The following is an 18,986-nucleotide window of genomic DNA, read 5'->3' as shown; positions in this document are numbered from 1 at the left end:
CTCACCGCCAGGGTGGAAGCGCGCGATCAGGGCGCTGCTGCAGCCACTCCTCTTGCTGGTCCTGGGCTTGTAACAGACGTTCCACTGGTCGTTCAACGACCCCCCACACCGTCCCCTGAAGCATACATAAGGAGCACCTGCTGGCTAAGGAGGAACCGCGGGATTTTGACGGGCTTGTTGATTTGGTTATACGCTTAGACAACCGTTTGAATGAGCATTGTCGGGAGCAGGCCGGGGGGCGTGACCGGGCACGAGCCGTCCCTCCCCCTTCCGGTTCCGAAAGGGTGACGTCGTCCCCACGCTTCACTGCCAGAGAGCTCCGTGTGGCTACAGCTCCCCCTGCTGAGGAGGCTATGGACACGAGCAGGGCCAAAGTAAAGATAAACGTCAGACAAAGGAGGCTGGCCCGCGGGGAGTGTTTTGTCTGCGGCTCTTGTGAGCATATGCAGAAGGACTGCCCCAAAACGGTCAAACTACAACGCCCATCCTTAGAAACTGGGCTAAGGGTGGGCCATAACACGCACGCGGGGAAATCCCGCAAATCTGCACGAATCCCAGTAACGATCCTTTGTGGGGATCTAACCCTTCACGCCCCAGCACTGGTAGACACGGGGTCGGAAGGGAATCTGCTGGATAGCAGATGGGCAAAGGAAGTAGGGCTCCCCCTGGTGGCTCTGCCGGCACCATTGCAGGTGCGAGCACTAGATGGCACCCTGCTTCCGTTAATCACACATCAGACACAGCCAGTGACCTTGGTTGTGTCTGGAAATCACAGGGAGGAGATAGTGTTCCATGTAACACCTTCTACCTCCCGAGTGATTTTGGGATTTCCGTGGATGGTGAAGCACAATCCCCGGATAGATTGGCCGTCCGGGGTTGTGACGCAGTGGAGCGAAACCTGCCACCGGGAGTGTTTAGGATCCTCGGTTCCTCCCGGCGTGACGGCTAATGAGGAGGTTAAAGTCCCCCCCAATCTATCGGCGGTGCCGAAGGAGTACCACGATCTTGCTGACGTCTTCAGCAAAGATCTGGCGCTCACTCTTCCCCCGCACCGACCATACGATTGTGCCATCGATTTGGTCCCGGGCGCTGAGTACCCGTCCAGTAGGTTGTACAACCTCTCACGTCCGGAACGCGAATCAATGGAGACCTACATCCGGGACTCTTTAGCTGCCGGGCTGATCCGGAACTCCACCTCCCCGATGGGTGCTGGTTTCTTTTTTGTGGGCAAAAAGGACGGCGGACTCCGTCCATGCATTGATTACAGGGGGTTGAACGAGATCACGGTTCGCAACCGATACCCGTTACCTCTGTTGGATTCAGTGTTCACGCCCCTGCATGGAGCCCAAATTTTCTCAAAATTGGATCTTAGAAACGCGTACCACCTGGTTCGGATCCGGAAGGGAGACGAATGGAAGACGGCATTTAACACCCCATTAGGTCACTTTGAGTACCTGGTCATGCCGTTCGGCCTCACTAACGCCCCCGCGACGTTCCAAGCTTTGGTAAATGACGTCTTGCGGGACTTCCTGCATCGGTTCGTCTTCGTATATCAGGACGATATACTCATCTTTTCCCTGGACCCTGAGACCCATGTCCAGCATGTACGTCAGCTCCTACAGCGGTTGTTGGAGAACCGGCTGTTTGTGAAGGGCGAGAAGTGCGAGTTCCACCGCACTTCTTTGTCCTTCTTGGGGTTCATCATCTCCTCCAACTCCGTCGCCCCTGATCCGGCCAAGGTTGCGGCGGTGAGAGATTGGCCCCAACCAACAAGCCGCAGGAAACTGCAGCAGTTCCTCGGCTTTGCAAATTTCTACAGGAGGTTCATTAAAGGCTACAGTCGTGCTACAGACAAATGCACGAAGCCAAGGCGGGGCTGTCGAACCCCACCAAGACCATCATCCCCGAGTCCACTGTCATGGCCTCCCTCACCTGGGACATGGAGAAGACCGTCCGGGAGGCCCTGTCAAGGAGCCCGGACCCGGGGACCGGCCCCAAGAACAGAATGTACGTCCCACCAGATGCCAGAGCTGCCGTATTGGACTTCTGTCACGGATCCAAGCTCTCCTGTCATCCCGGAGTGCGTAGGACCGTGGCAGTGGTCCAGCAGCGCTTCTGGTGGGCGTCCCTGGAAACCGACGTTCGGGACTACGTCCAGGCCTGTACCATCTGCGCCAGGGGCAAGGCAGACCATCGGAGGACCTCGGGACTCCTCCAACCCCTGCCGGTGCCTCACCGCCCCTGGTCTCACATCGGCCTGGACTTCATCACGGGCCTCCCGCCGTCCCAGGGCAACACCATCATTCTCACGATAGTGGACCGGTTCTCCAAGGTGGCCCACTTCGTGGCCCTCCCGAAGCTCCCGACGGCCCAGGAGACGGCAGACCTCCTGGTCCACCACGTCATGCGGTTGCATGGGATACCATCGGACATTGTATCAGATCGTGGTCCCCAGTTCTCTTCGCAGGTTTGGAGGAGTTTCTGTAAGGAGCTGGGGGCCACCGTGAGTCTCTCGTCCGGGTACCACCCCCAGACAAACGGCCAGGCAGAGCGTGCTAACCAGGAGTTGGAACAGGCCCTTCGCTGCGTCACCTCCGCGCACCCGGCGGCCTGGAGTCACCATCTGGCCTGGATCGAGTATGCCCATAACAGCCAAGTCTCGTCTGCGGGCTCCAAGCACGAGAGGGCGCCAGACCCAGAAGAAGTGACAGCTGTCACTCATCCTCAGTTCCAGCTGTCACTCATTCCTCATCATCACCATCACCATAAAGGCCGGACTGCAACTCCACCTCCTCGCCAAGAAACAAACTACCGAGGAGGTAACTTTCTCTGCTGAGAAATCGTTGAATGATAATCTGAACTTCTTTTGCAGCCGTTATCCTGTTGTGTCTGCCTTATCTGTGGGATTGGCGTTTGGTGTGATCAGCGACGGCTTGCTTCACACCCCAAACCAGATAAGTGGTTAAGCAGGAGCTGCACGAGTGTGTGATTGGAGGTGGAGGTTCTCCCTCCTAACTGAGTGTAGACTGTGGATTACTGAGTGTGCGGATTCACACTCATCCTTCTTGTCTTTGTTTTCTGCCAGCAGTACCAGGGTCGACAGCCGAAGACAGAGGCCACCTGGGGACTCGGGACTTGGCGGCTCCGGTGTTCTTCAGACCGTTGGTGGTGGAAGCCGTGTGGGACGTGGCTCATCTCTCGTCGGGGGTCTTCTATCTTCGAGCCTGCCCACACGTTACCTGGTGTTAATTGACTTTACAGATCTTGTGTGTTTAGTTGTGTGTTGTCACAACATTAAATTGTTACTTATTGGCTTATTCATTGTCCGTTCCTTTGCGCCCCCTGTTGTGGGCCCGTGCTACGACACCTTCCCAACATTTATCAATCCTTTGGGAAGACTCCTTCAGAGAAATTGAGGTTCCAGCAGCATTGTATAGCAGCACACAGGGTAAGAAGCACACAGAGGATCAAAAGTGAGTTTAAAAAAAAGCAAATACTGATCGCTACTGGTTTACTGGCTGCTGCTGTTCCTCTTGTTCCCGTCCTCTGTCCTCCTGTTACTACTCCTCCCCGTGAGTGAGGAGTTGTTCAGTCTGATGACCTGAGGGACAAAGGAGTTTTTCAGTCTGTTGGTCCTGCAGTCTGTGGCTGAAGCGGCTCCTCTGGTTGCTGATGATGGTGTGCAACATTTTACATCAAGTGTTGTACTAAATTTCAGGCTGTGGTGTGTAGAGTATTTGTAAAAGCTGTGGGAAAACGATGTAACATTTGATATAGTCCATATGGAGGAAAAAAAAAAAGCTAAATATGATTTGTCACTTTGTTATTCAGACTGTGATGACTCCATCAATAGCTGCGCTGTGTGTGTGTGCGTGCACCAGAAAATAAGTTCAAATGCTGTTTATTGGAAACAATAACACTAGAGCCAGTGACTGATTTGTGGCTACGTATTAATTTTATTTTCAGAGACAGAGTCTCCAGCTCTGCAGTTTAAAGAGCTCCTGGACAATGAGAGCAACAACTTCAGATTAGTTAACACCGCTGTGGCTTTCCTGGGTGGCGTTCCTGCCATGATCAACGTTGCCGACATGTCCAACACCATCCCGAATGAGAAGGTGAGGCCTAAATCCATGTCCTCTAAAAAGGTGGGTGAAAGGACTGATTGGGCTGGACAAAGACTTACCAATTAGGCCATGTGATTTTTGGAATCAGTTCTTTCCTCAAGGTACAGCTGACCTGGTTGAGGATTTCTGTATATAATCCCCAGTCAGACTTATGGTTTTAAGATAAAAAACAAAACTGTGTGTGTGTGTTTATTTTCAGGTGGTAATGTCTTACCTGTCCTTCCTCTGTGTTCGTCTTCTGGACTTGCGTAACGAAACCAGAGCAGCGCGGATCATTCAGGGGGCCTGGAGGAAGTACAGGCTGATGAAAGATCTCCAACTCTATCAGGTCTGTTTGATATTTTCTGCAAATGCAAAACAGTTTATTAATTTATTATTGCTTTGTTCCTCTGGGAAGAAGAACAACAGTAAAACTATCTTGACGCTGTAGCTTTACCACGGTTGTTTCCATGTGGACTTGTCATTATAAATTGCAGTTTTTCATTACAATAGTAAAATTTAAAGCACAGTAGCAGCTGCTGAATTAAACAATTGCAGTACAAGATCAAAGCAAAGTTTGACCTTCAGATTTGACCGCTAAAAGTATACAGCTAAAGGAAATTGCATTTGCATGTGATGTGGACAACATTAGGTAAACGTAAGGTGAGGGGAAATGGGCCTGAAGACAAGTTATGATAAACCATATCTGCGTCTCAGAACACCCTGAGCATTCTGTGTGAATTTCTCCCTGAAAAGGGGCTGGACAGATGCAGGATGTTGTTCAGCACGCCCATCCCTCCATGTATTTTCATCACAAATAAAATGAAGTCCATTCATTCAGTCTTATGTGCAGCTCTGTTCTTTAAATTAATTAATTAATTTTTATAATCAGTAGTTGTCTGATGTCAATGATATCAGTGTGAGAGTTTGCAGTACATTGCACGCATGAATAAAATGACACACCAGACCGCTCAGTGGAAACGAGGGCTGTCAGCATACGCTGGCTAAATCCTCAAGATGTAACAGGGGTTTAAAAAAAAAAAGAAAATTCCCAATGCAAAACAAAGTGTACTGTGGGTCACCCGGGACATTTACGGAACTCCGGACAGATCAGTGCACACTGACAGCATCACAGGGAAGAGGAGGAAGCAACGAGGAAAAACATTGTGAAAACCTCTTGATTTTTATGATATGTTGGGGTCATGAAATTGATATTAGGATGGGCATTTAACCAACTTTAATTTAAAAGGGGTGGATGGATGCTCAACAGGAATGTTATAAAGCACAGATAATGGTGTGTGTGTGCATATATATACACACACACACTATCAGTCAAATGTTTAGTGAAAATGGGAAGAAATGTAAATTTGATACAGTTGGATAGTGATCAGGTGATGAGTTCTGTGTGTAAGCTTTGTTGTCTTTCTATAGTTGATACCGTAGTGACTAATGATACTTTATGTGAGCTGAGAATGCATAGATTGGAAGACAAGTAAATAAATATTACATTTCTGTCTAAATAAAAGCCTCTTTAACATCAAATCTTCAAAAAGTTTAAATTTTAACTGCTGTGAATGGGCTTTTTAAATATAAATATAATGGGGTTTTAGATCATCTACAGATGTTATAGTGGTTGCCAAGGACAATTGTAGAAATGGCTGAAATTGAGGAATACAGATCATAAACAAATGTAAAAGTATAAAACCATCTGCTGTACTTCTTCCTTTTAATATCCACTTCATTTCTTTATTTTTAATTGCTTGCAGGAAAGAAACACTGCGGCCTTGAAAATCCAGTTGGCTGTGCGGAAGTTTCTACAGAGACGCAGAGCTAAAAGGAAGATTTGGGCGTTAATCACTATCCAGTCATTCTGGAGGGGGTACATGGTCCGAAAAGCACTGAGGCTGAACAGAGAAGCTAAACTCCGTGCTTTACAACACAGTGCAGCAACTGTCATCCAAGTAAGCTTTTATCCTATACATTTAAAAACTAACAAAAATCGAGCCAAATTCAGACCTGAATAATTTTCTGATGCATCCTGTGTATCATATTCTTTCCCATATGTATTGTATGCATGTATTTTTATTTAGTATCTCTGTAGTCTGCATGATGTTGATATATCTGCAGTGGATGATCATTTATTTATTTATTTATTGACATCTCATCTGTGCAGGCTAACTGGAGAATGTTTTTGGCTTTGAGGGCATACCAACGCCTCAGATATTACGCCATTGTTGTCCAAGCACAGTGGCGATTGCGGATGTCAGCAGCTGCTTATGGAAAAGTCCGCCGGGCAGCGGTGGTTTTTCAGAGGCGTTTACGTGCGTTGGCCCATGCTAGACGACAGCGGGAACATTATCTTGCTCTCAGAAACGCGGTGGTGAAAATCCAGAGGGGTTACAGAAGATGGAAATCTCGCAAAGCGGCGGTGGAGAACCGCGCTGCCAGAGTGATACAAGCTGTGATTCAGAAATGGTACAGACAAAAAATGACCACCAAACATTCTGCTGCCGTCAGGATTCAGTCTTGGTACAAAATGCAGAAACACCGTCATCAATACAGAAAGCTGAAACGAAGCACTGTGCTCGTTCAAGCCCGCTGCAGAGGTTGTGTGCAGAGACGCCGTTTTGAGTTGATGAAGCTGCAGCAGCGCTCGGCTGTTGTCATCCAGAGTGCCTTCAGAGGACACGCTGTAAGAAAGCAGGTAGCACAGATGAAGCGTGCTGCAGTCATAATCCAGCAGTGGTTTAGGGAATCCGTGAAAACGCACACAGAAAGACGAGCATTCGTTCAGATGAGGTGCGCAGCTATTACCATACAGGCTGCGTATCGTGGGAAAGTGGCTCGGGAGCTGCTGGCAGGTCGTCATAAAGCAGCAACGCTGATCCAGGCTGCCTTCAGGAGGTTTGCCACCCGAAGGCACTTCCTTGCTGTGAGAAAATCCGCCGCCGTGATACAAGAAGTGTACAGAGCCACACTTCTGGCTCGTAAGACAAAACAGGAGTATGATGCTCTCAGGAATGCTGCAGTCAGTGTACAGGCGTGCTGGAGAGGGCGAGCTAGTCGGAAAAGGATACGAAAGTGGCATGAGTGTGCGACACTTATACAGGCCTGCTACCATAAGCACAAAGTACAAGCAGAGTACAGGTCAAAGAGGGCAGCCGCTATAATCCTACAGTGTCACCTCAGAGCGTACGTGGCAGGAAAAGTAGTGAGAAAAGAATTTGTCCAGATGAAGGCTGCTTGTGTTGTTCTCCAAGCAGGATTCAGAGGCACAAGAGTCAGAATAGAGCTGAAGAAAAAACGCCAGGCAGCAATACGCATTCAGTCTAAAGTGAGAATGTTTTTGTGCAGGAAGCAATACTTTCTCCTCCAAAGTGCAGCAATTATCATCCAGTGTAGATACAGGGCTCTCCTGGTGAGCAGGATGCAACACGATGAGTACAGACGGCTGAAGCAAGCTGCCATAAAGATACAAGCAGCCTACCGAGGAGTGAGAGCAAGACAAGAGTTACAGAAGAGGCACAATGCTGCCACAGTAATCCAAGCTGGGTTCAGGATGCACAGAATGCGTATGGCTTACCTCGCCGCCAAGTGTGCTGCATTAATTATCCAGCAGCATTACTGGGCGAGAAAGCTAGGAGATCAACAGCGACAGAGATACAAGACTATGAAGTGTGCTGCTGTAATCATCCAGGCGGCATATCGTGGGTACAGAGTGAGAAAGGAGGTTGCACAAATGCACACAGCTGCCACATTAATTCAGAGAAGGTTTCTCGCAATTCAGGAGAGAAAGCGATTCCAAGCTCTTAAGGCAGCAGCTTTGGTTTGTCAGCAGAGGTACCGGGCAAAAACAACCCGCCTGGGCTACCTGTTAAAGCGCCGTGCAGTCACCCGCCTGCAGGCGGCCTACAGAGGATATGAGGTCAGAAAACAGTTGCGTGTTGAACGTACAGCCGCCGTAACGATTCAGTCTCATTTCCGAAAGTACCAGCAGAGAACTCACTACATGAGGCTCCGTTGGGCGGCTGGTGTGCTGCAGACACATTACAGAGCCCAGAGACAAGCGAGAGACGAGATGAAAGCTTTCAGCGCAAAAAGACACGCTGCTGTTGTCTTACAAGCTGCTTTCCGTGGAATGAAATGCAGACGAATCATGAGAATGAGACGGCATGCTGCCTTTGTGATCCAGAGAACCTACAGAGCTCACTGCCAACGCAAGAGATACCTGGTCTTAAGGTCCTCTGTCCTCAACATCCAGAGACGATATCGAGCTTCTGTAGCAGCCAAAGTCCAAAAGAAACAATACATGCAAGTACGCAGGGCAACCATCGTACTTCAGGCAGCCTTTAGGAGTCAGCAGGTCAGAAAGGAAGTTGCATGTTGGCATCGTGCTGCCACTGTGATTCAGTCGGCATTCAGGAAGCACAGAGAGGAAGTAAAATTCCAGGCCATGCGCTGTTCTGCCGTTATCATCCAGAGATTCTATCGAGTCTGTGTCCTTCAGAGACAAGAGAGGGAAAAGTTCCTGAAAGCAAAACACTCTGCCGTCGTCCTTCAGGCAGCTTTCAGAGGTCATCATGTGCGACGTAACATAGCCAAGATGCACAGAGCCGCTTCTGTCATTCAGGCAAACTTTAAGATGCATAAAGCGCTCTCGGTCTACAGAAGGCTACACTGGGCAGCTTGTGTGTTACAGAGAAGGTTCAGAGCTCAGACGCAGAGAAATATGGAGCTCAAGAAATATCAACACGTCAGAAAAGCTGTCATCAAACTACAAGCTGCATATTGTGGCATGAAAACACGGCAGAATATCAAGAAACACCACCAAGCTGCTGCTGTTATCCAGAGAGCCTACAGAGCTCACTGCCAACGCAAGAGATACCTGATCTTAAGGTCCTCTGTCCTCAACATCCAGAGACGATATCGAGCTTCTGTAGCAGCCAAAGTCCAAAAGAAACAATACCTGCAAGTACGCAGGGCAACCATCGTACTTCAGGCAGCCTTTAGGGGTCTGCAGGTCAGAAAGGAGGTTGCACATTGGCGTCGTGCTGCCACTGTGATTCAGTTGGCATTCAGGAAGCACAGAGAGGAAGTAAAATTCCAGGCCATGCGCTGTTCTGCCATTATCATCCAGAGATTCTATCGAGCCTGTGTCCTTCAGAGACAAGAGAGGGAAAAGTTCCTGAAAGCAAAACACTCTGCCGTCGTCCTTCAGGCAGCTTTCAGAGGTCATCATGTGCGACGTAACATAGCCAAGATGCACAGAGCCGCTTCTGTCATTCAGGCAAACTTTAAGATGCATAAAGCGCTCTCGGTCTACAGAAGGCTACACTGGGCAGCTTGTGTGTTACAGAGAAGGTTCACAGCTCAGACACAGAGAAATATGGAGCTCAAGAAATATCAACACGTCAGAAAAGCTGTCATCAAACTACAAGCTGCATATCGTGGCATGAAAACACGGCAGAATATCAAGAAACACCACCAAGCTGCTGCTGTTATCCAGAGAGCCTACAGAGCTCACTGCCAATGCAAGAGATACCTGGTCTTAAGGTCCTCTGTCCTCAACATCCAGAGACGATATCGAGCTTCTGTAGCAGCCAAAGTCCAAAAGAAACAATACCTGCAAGTACGCAGGGCAACCATCGTACTTCAGGCAGCCTTTAGGGGTCTGCAGGTCAGAAAGGAGGTTGCACGTTGGCATCGTGCTGCCACTGTGATTCAGTCGGCATTCAGGAAGCACAGAGAGGAAGTAAAATTCCAGGCCATGCGCTGTTCTGCCGTTATCATCCAGAGATTCTATCGAGCCTGTGTCCTTCAGAGACAAGAGAGGGAAAAGTTCCTGAAAGCAAAACACTCTGCTGTCGTCCTTCAGGCAGCTTTCAGAGGTCATCATGTGCGACGTAACATAGCCAAGATGCACAGAGCCGCTTCTGTCATTCAGGCAAACTTTAAGATGCATAAAGCGCTCTCGGTCTACAGAAGGCTACACTGGGCAGCTTGTGTGTTACAGAGAAGGTTCACAGCTCAGACACAGAGAAATATGGAGCTCAAGAAATATCAACGCGTCAGAAAAGCTGTCATCAAACTACAAGCTGCATATCGTGGCATGAAAACACGGCAGAATATCAAGAAACACCACCAAGCTGCTGCTGTTATCCAGAGAGCCTACAGAGCTCACTGCCAATGCAAGAGATACCTGGTCTTAAGGTCCTCTGTCCTCAACATCCAGAGACGATATCGAGCTTCTGTAGCAGCCAAAGTCCAAAAGAAACTATACCTGCAAGTACGCAGGGCAACCATCGTACTTCAGGTAGCCTTTAGGGGTCAGCACGTCAGGAAGGAGGTTGCACGTTGGCATCGTGCTGCCACTGTGATTCAGTCGGCTTTCAGGAAGCACAGAGAGGAAGTAAAATTCCAGGCCATGCGCTGTTCTGCCGTTATCATCCAGAGATTCTATCGAGCCTGTGTCCTTCAGAGACAAGAGAGGAGAAAGTTCCTGAAAGCAAAACACTCTGCAGTCATCCTTCAGGCAGCTTTTAGAAGCTGGCAGGTGAGGAGACAACTTGGTCAACAGCATCGAGCTGCCACGTTGATCCAGTCACACTGGAGATGTTGGGTGCAGAGGCGTACCTTTGAGAGAATGAGATGGGCAGCGGTGACGCTGCAGCGGAGGGTTCAGGCACTGCAGCTTGGCAGGATGGAGAGGCACAAGTACACCCGATTGAGGCAGGCAGCCATCATTCTGCAGACACACTGGAGAGCCTGGATCCCAAAGCAACAGGTACTTCATATCCTGGTTTTAGTGAATAAATCCACCCGTCTTGCTTCTATCCAGATCCAATTCTAAAGTGAGTGCCCCCTCCTTTGGTGGAGGTTAAAAGATAAAGAAGCTGATTGTGGTACTTTGATGCCATAATGTTTCAGGTACTAGAAGCAGTCAAGGCAGAGAGGAGGTGCCATTTCACTGCCGCAGCTTTGCACCATCTCAGCGCTATAAGGATCCAGCGAGCTCTGAGAGGCCACTGGATTTTAGAGGCTGCGAAGAAACGGCTCCATTTTGTCGTCACCATACAGGTAAACTGTCCTCGGAGATTTCCTCCAAGTCAGAAGGCACTGAAATTCACCTTTTTTGAGAAATAATATCTTCTGGGTAGCGATGGGTTCGAATGAGGCAGCAGAGGAGACTGTACCTGGAAGAGAGGGCGAAGGTGATGATGGTCCAGAGAGCAGTCAGACGCTGGTTAACGCGCCGCCACAAGGCTGCTCGTGTCATCCAACAGGCTGCCCGCAAGTTCCTTCACATCAGGCGACAAAAGAGGATTGAACGTGGAATTATTAAAGCTCAGGTATTACAGTTCGGCTTTTTAATCTGTTGGGAGACAAACCTTCAAAAGGCAATTGTGCTTGTTTTATGGCAACAACATTCCTCCCTAATTTTTTGCATAACAAATAATTTGGTGTGACAGCTCCAGAGCGGTAGATGACTTCATTCTGCTGGTTGTGTAGAGTCAGAGAGCTACAAAGGCGTCATTGTGTCTCAGTAATGGAATATTGACAATAGAAACAATGTATACTGTGATACATGTAGAATATCTCTAGGGGCACATATTTGTTAGTTGCTCATGAAGAGTACATTATTATGCCCACATACACAAAGAGGAATTTTGGGAGGTCATTGTTTTAGGCCCTGTCCACCCGTCAATTTAATATAGCTATACTGGCCAAATCACAACACAAGTCAAAGTGCTGTACATGAATACAAAGACTTTACCCACCTCATGAGCAAGCATGTTAGCAACAGTGATGACAGCATTTTTTTTTATTTTATTATTTATTTATTTGTTTCTCAGAAGAAATCTCAGACCAAAGCTAATTTTGAACTAATTGGTACCACTTATAGGAACTAAATAACACTTACAGTCCAGCTTCAGTATAACATGACTTACACAAAAAATGTATGGTGGCCATCCCAGGGTAACAGCTATAGCCAGGTAGGGGTCAACATTTAACACCCCTATTCCTGAAGGTGTCGTTCTATTACGATCATCCACAATCCAAAAAAGTGCAAAAAAGGGATGAAACAGCTTAATCTGGTTTGCCACCTAACAGGCTGGTTATATAAAGTGCAAGCCTGGCAGCTTGTCTGAAAATGAAAGAAAAGGAGCTGTGCCCTCTGCCAGAACTGCAACAAATGCTGCTTCAGCTTGAAATTTTTACCCCGACGGAGCACAGTCAGACAAGTTTCAAGCTGTAGTCACTACGAATACTCCATTTGAATAAGTTTTGCATGATTGAAGCTGTTAAGACTATGAATATCTAGATGTTACCATGTCCTACCAATGATTTTGAGAATTGGGATGAAATTTTTGATAACTTCAAAAAAATTGAATCCTGATTTCAAATCTGGTGCTGATTATTTCTGTAACTGCTATGTATACCACGTTTGTGCAAGATTGACAAAGACTGATCAAGAAATTACTACAATACTTCAAAATGTTTTTGATCAGCCAGTCATTTGCATCACTTTTTATCCCCCCAGTATGACATGTGGGGGTTATAGCAATCAGCATGTCCATCCATCCGTTTTCACTTATCACAGTATCTCAAGAACCAGTTGACCAGTTTCATTCACATTAGTATAAGGGTAGTACACCCTTCGTCATTAATGATTAATAACTCTTGTTCCCAGAAGTGGAGCAGTTTTAACTTTGACCCATGTCACCATTTTTACCACATAAATCCAGAACTTTCACTCATAGATGGCCCAAAATATAAGTATTTGGAATGTTTACGAGGGGTCGGCTGGAGCTCAACTGCTCGTATGATCAGACAGATTTATGTGGTATCTTTTTCTAATATGATTGGAGCATTAAATATTGATCCCTGTGTAAACCTTCAGTGGCCCCTACCTGGCTATATACTAGCTGTTGATGGTTCCTTGAACCTGCTTTAAAACTCGAGGAGACCGATCTTTTAAAGCCGTAGCGCCTCGTCTCTGGAACGAACTCCCTTTGTCCCTGCGATCCCTGGACTCTGTTGAGATGTTCAAAAAGCAACTAAAGACTCTACTTTTTAAACAGGCTTTTCATGGCCAATCATCTTTTAGTACTGAGTGTGTATTTTTACTGTATATTTTTATTGTTTTACCTTGTAAAGCGCTTTGTGACCCCTGTCTGCGAAAAGCGCTATATAAATAAAGTTTACTTACTTACTTACTTACCACCATAGGATGGCTGTCATACATTTTTGTGGACTTCATTGTAAAATGAGGTTGGATTGAAAGTGTTGACGTTACTGTGTGCAGTCAGCAATAAAAGGAGTCTAGTTATTAAAAATTAATAAGCTTAAAATCATGATTTCTTATCAGTTAGCTGCCAAGCTAGCCTGGTCATGGGAGTGGCTCACCAAGTTAGCCATCTTGGCTTGCTTTAATTAGCGTCACAAGACACTCGTTGAGTTTATTTACAAGTGAAGTATTTCAAATAGTTCTCGTTTCGTCTTGTTAAGTTTTGGCTTTTGTACCGCTGTCATGCCCTTTGGATTTCTTGTCTGATTTCAGTTGGTCACTTATTCGTCTCTCTTGGTCAAACCCCACAGGCTCTGTGGCGCGGACATCGTGCCCGCCTCCTGAATGACAATCCCAAAGTTGTGAAGTTGAGGCATCACTTGCGTAAAGTTTCTGCTGGAGCTCGTGACGAGGACAAGCTGTGCAACAAGACGTCAGCTGCCCTGAGCTACCTTCTTTGCTACAAACACTTTTCCTACATTATAGAAGCTCTTAAAAACCTGGGTAAGAGTTCTAACGTTTCTTAAATGAGCAGCTTTGGTTGGCCACCAAACAAACTTATTTCCAGCTAAATTTGAATTCAACCACACATTTGCTGATATGAGTTCCTTCCTACAGACAAGCCTAGACATGTCCAGATGGCAACCTGTCTTGGCATAAGAAACTCCCCAAAACCTTATTTACTTATTTATTTTTTTAATGATCTGCTGCTCAAAAGTTAACCAAAATATAATCGGTTTCTTTTCAGCATGTGCCCTTTTTCGGTTACAGAATTATAAGAAGATAACATTTATTGTTTTTGAGTTACCATGTTAACAGTCTAGAAGGGGTGGGCTCAATCATCCACTTGGTATTTTTTGATTGTCTGTGCCTTGGGTGGATTTTGAGAATGGGTAGGGGTGGAGTTTGAACTGGGAAATTCCCTTCTGGAAAAAAGTGGACTTAACTGCTGGGCCACCACCCCCATTGTACCCATTGTACCATACCTACCATATAATCAGTCATTCAGCCATACATTAACTAATTAAGTTTTTTTTTTTTTAAATGTATCTGCAGATATCTTGAGTTTAGAAGTGGAAAAAGAAAAATCTGGATTAGAGACTCTATTATTGAGAGTTGGCCAGGTTATTTTTGAAGGCTTGATGTCACAATTTTAAACTGTTGGTGCAAAGTAGGATGACAGTGTTTGGGAACCTGAGGAATTCTGGTTGGTTGAGCTTGAATTATAGTGAGGTGTAACGTTGAGCTGAAATTTTGTAAAACGACATACCGCCATCACTGTTCATGCAATTGCATTCCTGAGAGTACCCGATTCCAGCTGACCTTCAATAAACCAAGCCCGTGTGTGTGTTTGTCCAGAAACTGCCACCAGGCTCTCTCCAGAGTGCTGTGAGCGACTAGTTGAGAGTGGCGCCACCAACGTCATCTTCACTCTCATCCGCTCTTGCAACAGGAGCGGGCCGTCCATGGAGGTCATTACCCACTCCATCCAGGTCCTCCTCAACCTCTCCAAGGTTTCTGCAGCACACACTTCCTTTTTCTCTTATACCACCACTTCACAAAGGAGTGCGGCACTGAGATATCAGTGTGACAAGCTGCACTTGTCTCCTAAATTTAAGCTCACCAGGCAGTTCGCACCCGCAGGCGTGAGGGTGCTAAGGTTGAGTATAGCATTAACAAATATTTAGTCACTTTGTTGACTATAGAAATTCCCAGGACACAGCACAATTCATTGGCTGATGGAAAGCTGACCTCTGCCTCGATGCGCTTCACCTTCACCTGAATTTTTGACCTTTGGCTGACCTTTCCAGGACACTTCTTGAATCCACTTACTGGTTGGCAGTTCCTGTGATTTATAGTCCAAAGCGACTTGTACAGGGTGACCCAAGAAAAACAGAACCCGTAAACATTGCAATAAATCCTACAAAGGTTTGGCAAATTCCTTGAAATTGTAATTCAATTTCTTCCATTAATATAGCACCATATCACAACAAATCTGCCTCAAGGCGCTTCATACAAATAAGGTCTAACCTTATCAACCCCTAGAGCAACACAGGTGACCGTGGTAAGGAAAACCTCCCTCTGATGTTTCTGAACTTAAACTTCAGTCTGTGTACGAACATTCCCCAAAGTTTCAGTTATCTTGGCTGCTTTGCATAAAAGTGATGTTCTTTCAAAATTATGCTCCACATGGTATAATTTGTTGGTGAAGTAGTCCTCCAGGCAAAATGCCTTTTCCTTGGTTGACCAAGACATCTAGGAGAAGATTAATAGTTTTCCCCTAGATGTTTTGGTCAACCAAGGAAAAGGCACAGTGTAGGATTTATTACAATTTTTATATGTGCTGGTTTTTTTGGGGGGGGGGGGGGGGTCACCCCGTGTATCACAAAATAGGGCTGGAATGTATGCAAAATTTGTGGCGTGGTACGTTTTCGGTACAGTGGAAACAAACACGACATTAAAGATTTTTACCTTTTGTTTAGGCTCATGAGTGACTGAATAGTTTTTCCAGATAATTATAATTTTTTTTAAATATGCTACGTACGTTTTCCACATTTCAAATCAAGCTCTATGAACCTTTACAATATGAATCATTTTAGGGGAGCTATAGGATCAACTTTCATCTAAGTACCAAGTCTGGTGGAACAAAGATTCAACAAACAGAGAAATGTTGCTGAAATTGTAGCACAGTGTGGTTTTGGAGTTTCTTCATTCTAAGGTGTCAGTCAATCAATCAACACTTATTTCTTCAGCCCGTTACAGCAGCCAGACGGTGTCCAAAGTGCTTTACAGTAAAACCAAAAATGAAGAATTCACAAAAATAAAACAAACATACCAGAGAGTTAAAGAGGCACATAAAAACACGTCACAGCACCACTAGGTATTAAAAACCAGTTTAAATAAATTAACCTTGAGCTTTGATTTTAAAAAGGTCAGAAATCGTGTGTAAATCAGGAGGTAACTTCAAAAATGACATGTATTGCAAAGCGGAAGTGAACAGATTCCGTATCGATGCAGTGACGGAAAATGAAGAAAAATTCAACCTGACACCAAAAATAAATGTCTAATGAACAAATTTTACATTAATCAAAATAATTTTGTTGAACAAATTGTAGTTATCGATCAATTGTTAAGGCCTTGTTATACTTCAAGTACTCCGTCACTCTGTGGCTGCGCAATCGCTCTGATGTAGTTGCAGTTGTTTCGATGTTCTCTGTTGGGGTTGGTTAGTGTTGCAATGCAGCTCACCACCAGAACAGCAGGGGGCATGACGTTTTCCATCAAGACTGGCCTACTATCCCATGAAAGTACTGAACTCTGAAACCTGTATGATCTCCTTCATCTCGGCGTGTAGTTACAATTTTTGGGCGGTGCACATCAAGTCACGGGGAGGGGCTCAGAGGGGGTTCGCAAAGCTACAGAGGACTATATGTGGCTACAGAGGAGCATAACTTGGGCTTTACTCTCCTGCTTTCCGTTTGTCACTTGTGCTAATTCTCCAACGAACACATACATCAACCGTGTGATGGCTGTGTGTAATGACGCCACTCTTCACAAGCAGAACGTAGTGCAAATGTTTGCCTCTTTGTATAGGAGTACTCACGAACCATCGAATCCCTCATAGATATGAAAGGTTCAATTTGAAGCTCATGAAGATGCTTTGACGGTTATGAACGTTATATTCTATTTCTGCAAATAAACGCCCGTAAATCCTGCATACTGTAGCATTAACGGGGTGCATCAAAAAATGGTGGTGGTGGTGGAAGATTCGCACCCTGATTCTTTCTGTTGCATAGTTTTTGAGATACCACCAACTTATTCCTCCACTCGCCTCTTTACACCCTTGCCTTCTGCATCTTCCCTCAGTACCATAGGACCATCCAGGCCGTGTATTCTGTGGAGAACTCGGTGGAGACACTGCTGGACCTGTTGCAGAGGTATCGGGAGAAAGCAGGCAATAAGGTGGCGGAGAAGGGTGGCAGCATCTTCACAAAGACCTGCTTCCTCCTTGCTCTCCTCCTGCAGGACAAAGAGCGCGCTGAGGTCTGTACCTGCTGTCATCTGCTCTTTATATTAATTGATTCAGGCGTACGAAGTCTAAAGCAATTTAAATGTTCATTTAGGAGGTTACAAATATGCCCAAGGCGCTGGATCGGATTCGAAGCATTTACCGCCTTACTGTCCGTAAACAAAAGATGGACACGGAAAGAAGCGTGATGATGCAGAAGATAAACGCGTCCATCAACGGGAACTTCTCTGTTCACGCCACGTCTCGTAAATCCCGCCCTGCACCAAAGTACGTATGTTTGCCGCTGTGTGGTTACAGAGGGAGTGAAGTGCGTTGCTAATAAACGTCTTTGTTTTCTTCAGGTTCGCACCAGAGTGGGTCCTCAGAAAGGACAATATCAAGGACATTGTAGATCCACTCAGGGCCATTGAGATGGTGGTGGGTTTTTTGGAAATTAAATTGTAAAAGGAGAAGTTTTTACATTTATATTTATCGTCTTATATATTATTCCTTTTCAAGGATTTTTTTTTTTTGTGATGTAATTTTTGTTTTTACCTGTGACTGTTCAAGTTTATAAAATAAACTGAATTTATGGTAGTTCTGAAATGGAACCCAGTTATGTTTTCACCCCTGTTTGTGTATCTGTTTGTGAACAGCATGCAACCTATAATTTTTCATATACATATCGTTATAAAATTTTTAGAGGATTCATATCCTGATAGGCAAGAACTGATTCAGTCTTCAAGGTCAAAGATCAAAGTGAGGAAAAATCTGGGAAAATTGGAAAAAACCTATCCTCTAACATTCCACAAGTTTCCAGAGATTCATAACCCTGCCAAAAAAGATTGAATTTTATTCATATTTGAGAGTGTTATGTAGGATGGTATCCTACACTGACTGACAAAGTTTGATCTGGATCTGATGTAGATTACAGATTTTGCAGCCATTTAAATTCAACATTTAAAAACTCCATTTAATGTATATTTTACATTATATCTTAATCAAATACGCACCAATCACTCTCATATCACCTGACAAAGTTTGATCTGGACTGAGCTGTATTGTGGATTTTTTGCTGATTTAGCAGATATTTGATTTTAACATTGAAAGGCGCTTTTGATCTATATTTTGTATTATATCTTAGCTTATGAAAAGTCCTTGACCTTTAACTTGAAAATGTTTTCCAAGGTCAAGGTTTGTGAAATTGATGGAGGTTTGCACTCTATGATCGCAGTGCTCTAGGTTATTTTTTTTTTCCCCTTTTGACTTTCTATTGACATAAAGTTATCTATGCTCTGTCTTGGACAGATACAGGAAACCTGGAGGAGGGTTCATCACCCCTACGAATACACTGCAGTGGGGACTATATGTTTGGGTGGCAGTGGCATCATTGTGGCATTTTCCAGTGTTGTCAATCTTCTTTTGGCCACTCTCATTAGGGGTCACCACAACAGATCCCTGTTGTACCCCATAGCTTTTCTTCCATGTGCAGTGCTGCTTTTGCTTTGTCAAAGCCATACAGCATACCTAGTCTCACATTCAGCTTGTAAACTTTCACCCTGCCAGAACTCTCTTCTTGACCTCT

At 45.6% G+C, this 18,986-nt stretch overlaps 1 protein-coding gene across 1 annotated transcript in view; it reads left to right on the top strand.

Annotated features, from left to right (window-relative positions):
• The window catches only part of aspm (assembly factor for spindle microtubules), a 32,891-nt gene extending 14,950 nt beyond the window's left edge, over positions 1 to 17,941 (top strand). Inside the window, exons 16-26 of the mRNA XM_034179445.1 lie at positions 3,967 to 4,115; positions 4,324 to 4,452; positions 5,870 to 6,064; positions 6,277 to 10,887; positions 11,031 to 11,180; positions 11,261 to 11,452; positions 13,704 to 13,896; positions 14,752 to 14,906; positions 17,260 to 17,436; positions 17,517 to 17,689; positions 17,764 to 17,941. Coding sequence (XP_034035336.1) covers positions 3,967 to 4,115; positions 4,324 to 4,452; positions 5,870 to 6,064; positions 6,277 to 10,887; positions 11,031 to 11,180; positions 11,261 to 11,452; positions 13,704 to 13,896; positions 14,752 to 14,906; positions 17,260 to 17,436; positions 17,517 to 17,689; positions 17,764 to 17,866 — 6,227 coding nt within the window. The 3' untranslated portion in view covers positions 17,867 to 17,941. The remainder of the gene's footprint in view (positions 1 to 3,966; positions 4,116 to 4,323; positions 4,453 to 5,869; positions 6,065 to 6,276; positions 10,888 to 11,030; positions 11,181 to 11,260; positions 11,453 to 13,703; positions 13,897 to 14,751; positions 14,907 to 17,259; positions 17,437 to 17,516; positions 17,690 to 17,763) is intronic.
• The last annotated feature ends 1,045 nt before the right edge of the window (positions 17,942 to 18,986 follow it).

Source organism: Thalassophryne amazonica, chromosome 10 (genome assembly GCF_902500255.1).
Source record: "Thalassophryne amazonica chromosome 10, fThaAma1.1, whole genome shotgun sequence".
Lineage (NCBI taxonomy): Eukaryota > Metazoa > Chordata > Actinopteri > Batrachoidiformes > Batrachoididae > Thalassophryne > Thalassophryne amazonica.
The sequence above is the reverse complement of the archived record's forward strand: the minus strand, read 5'-3'. Positions and strand labels throughout refer to the sequence as shown.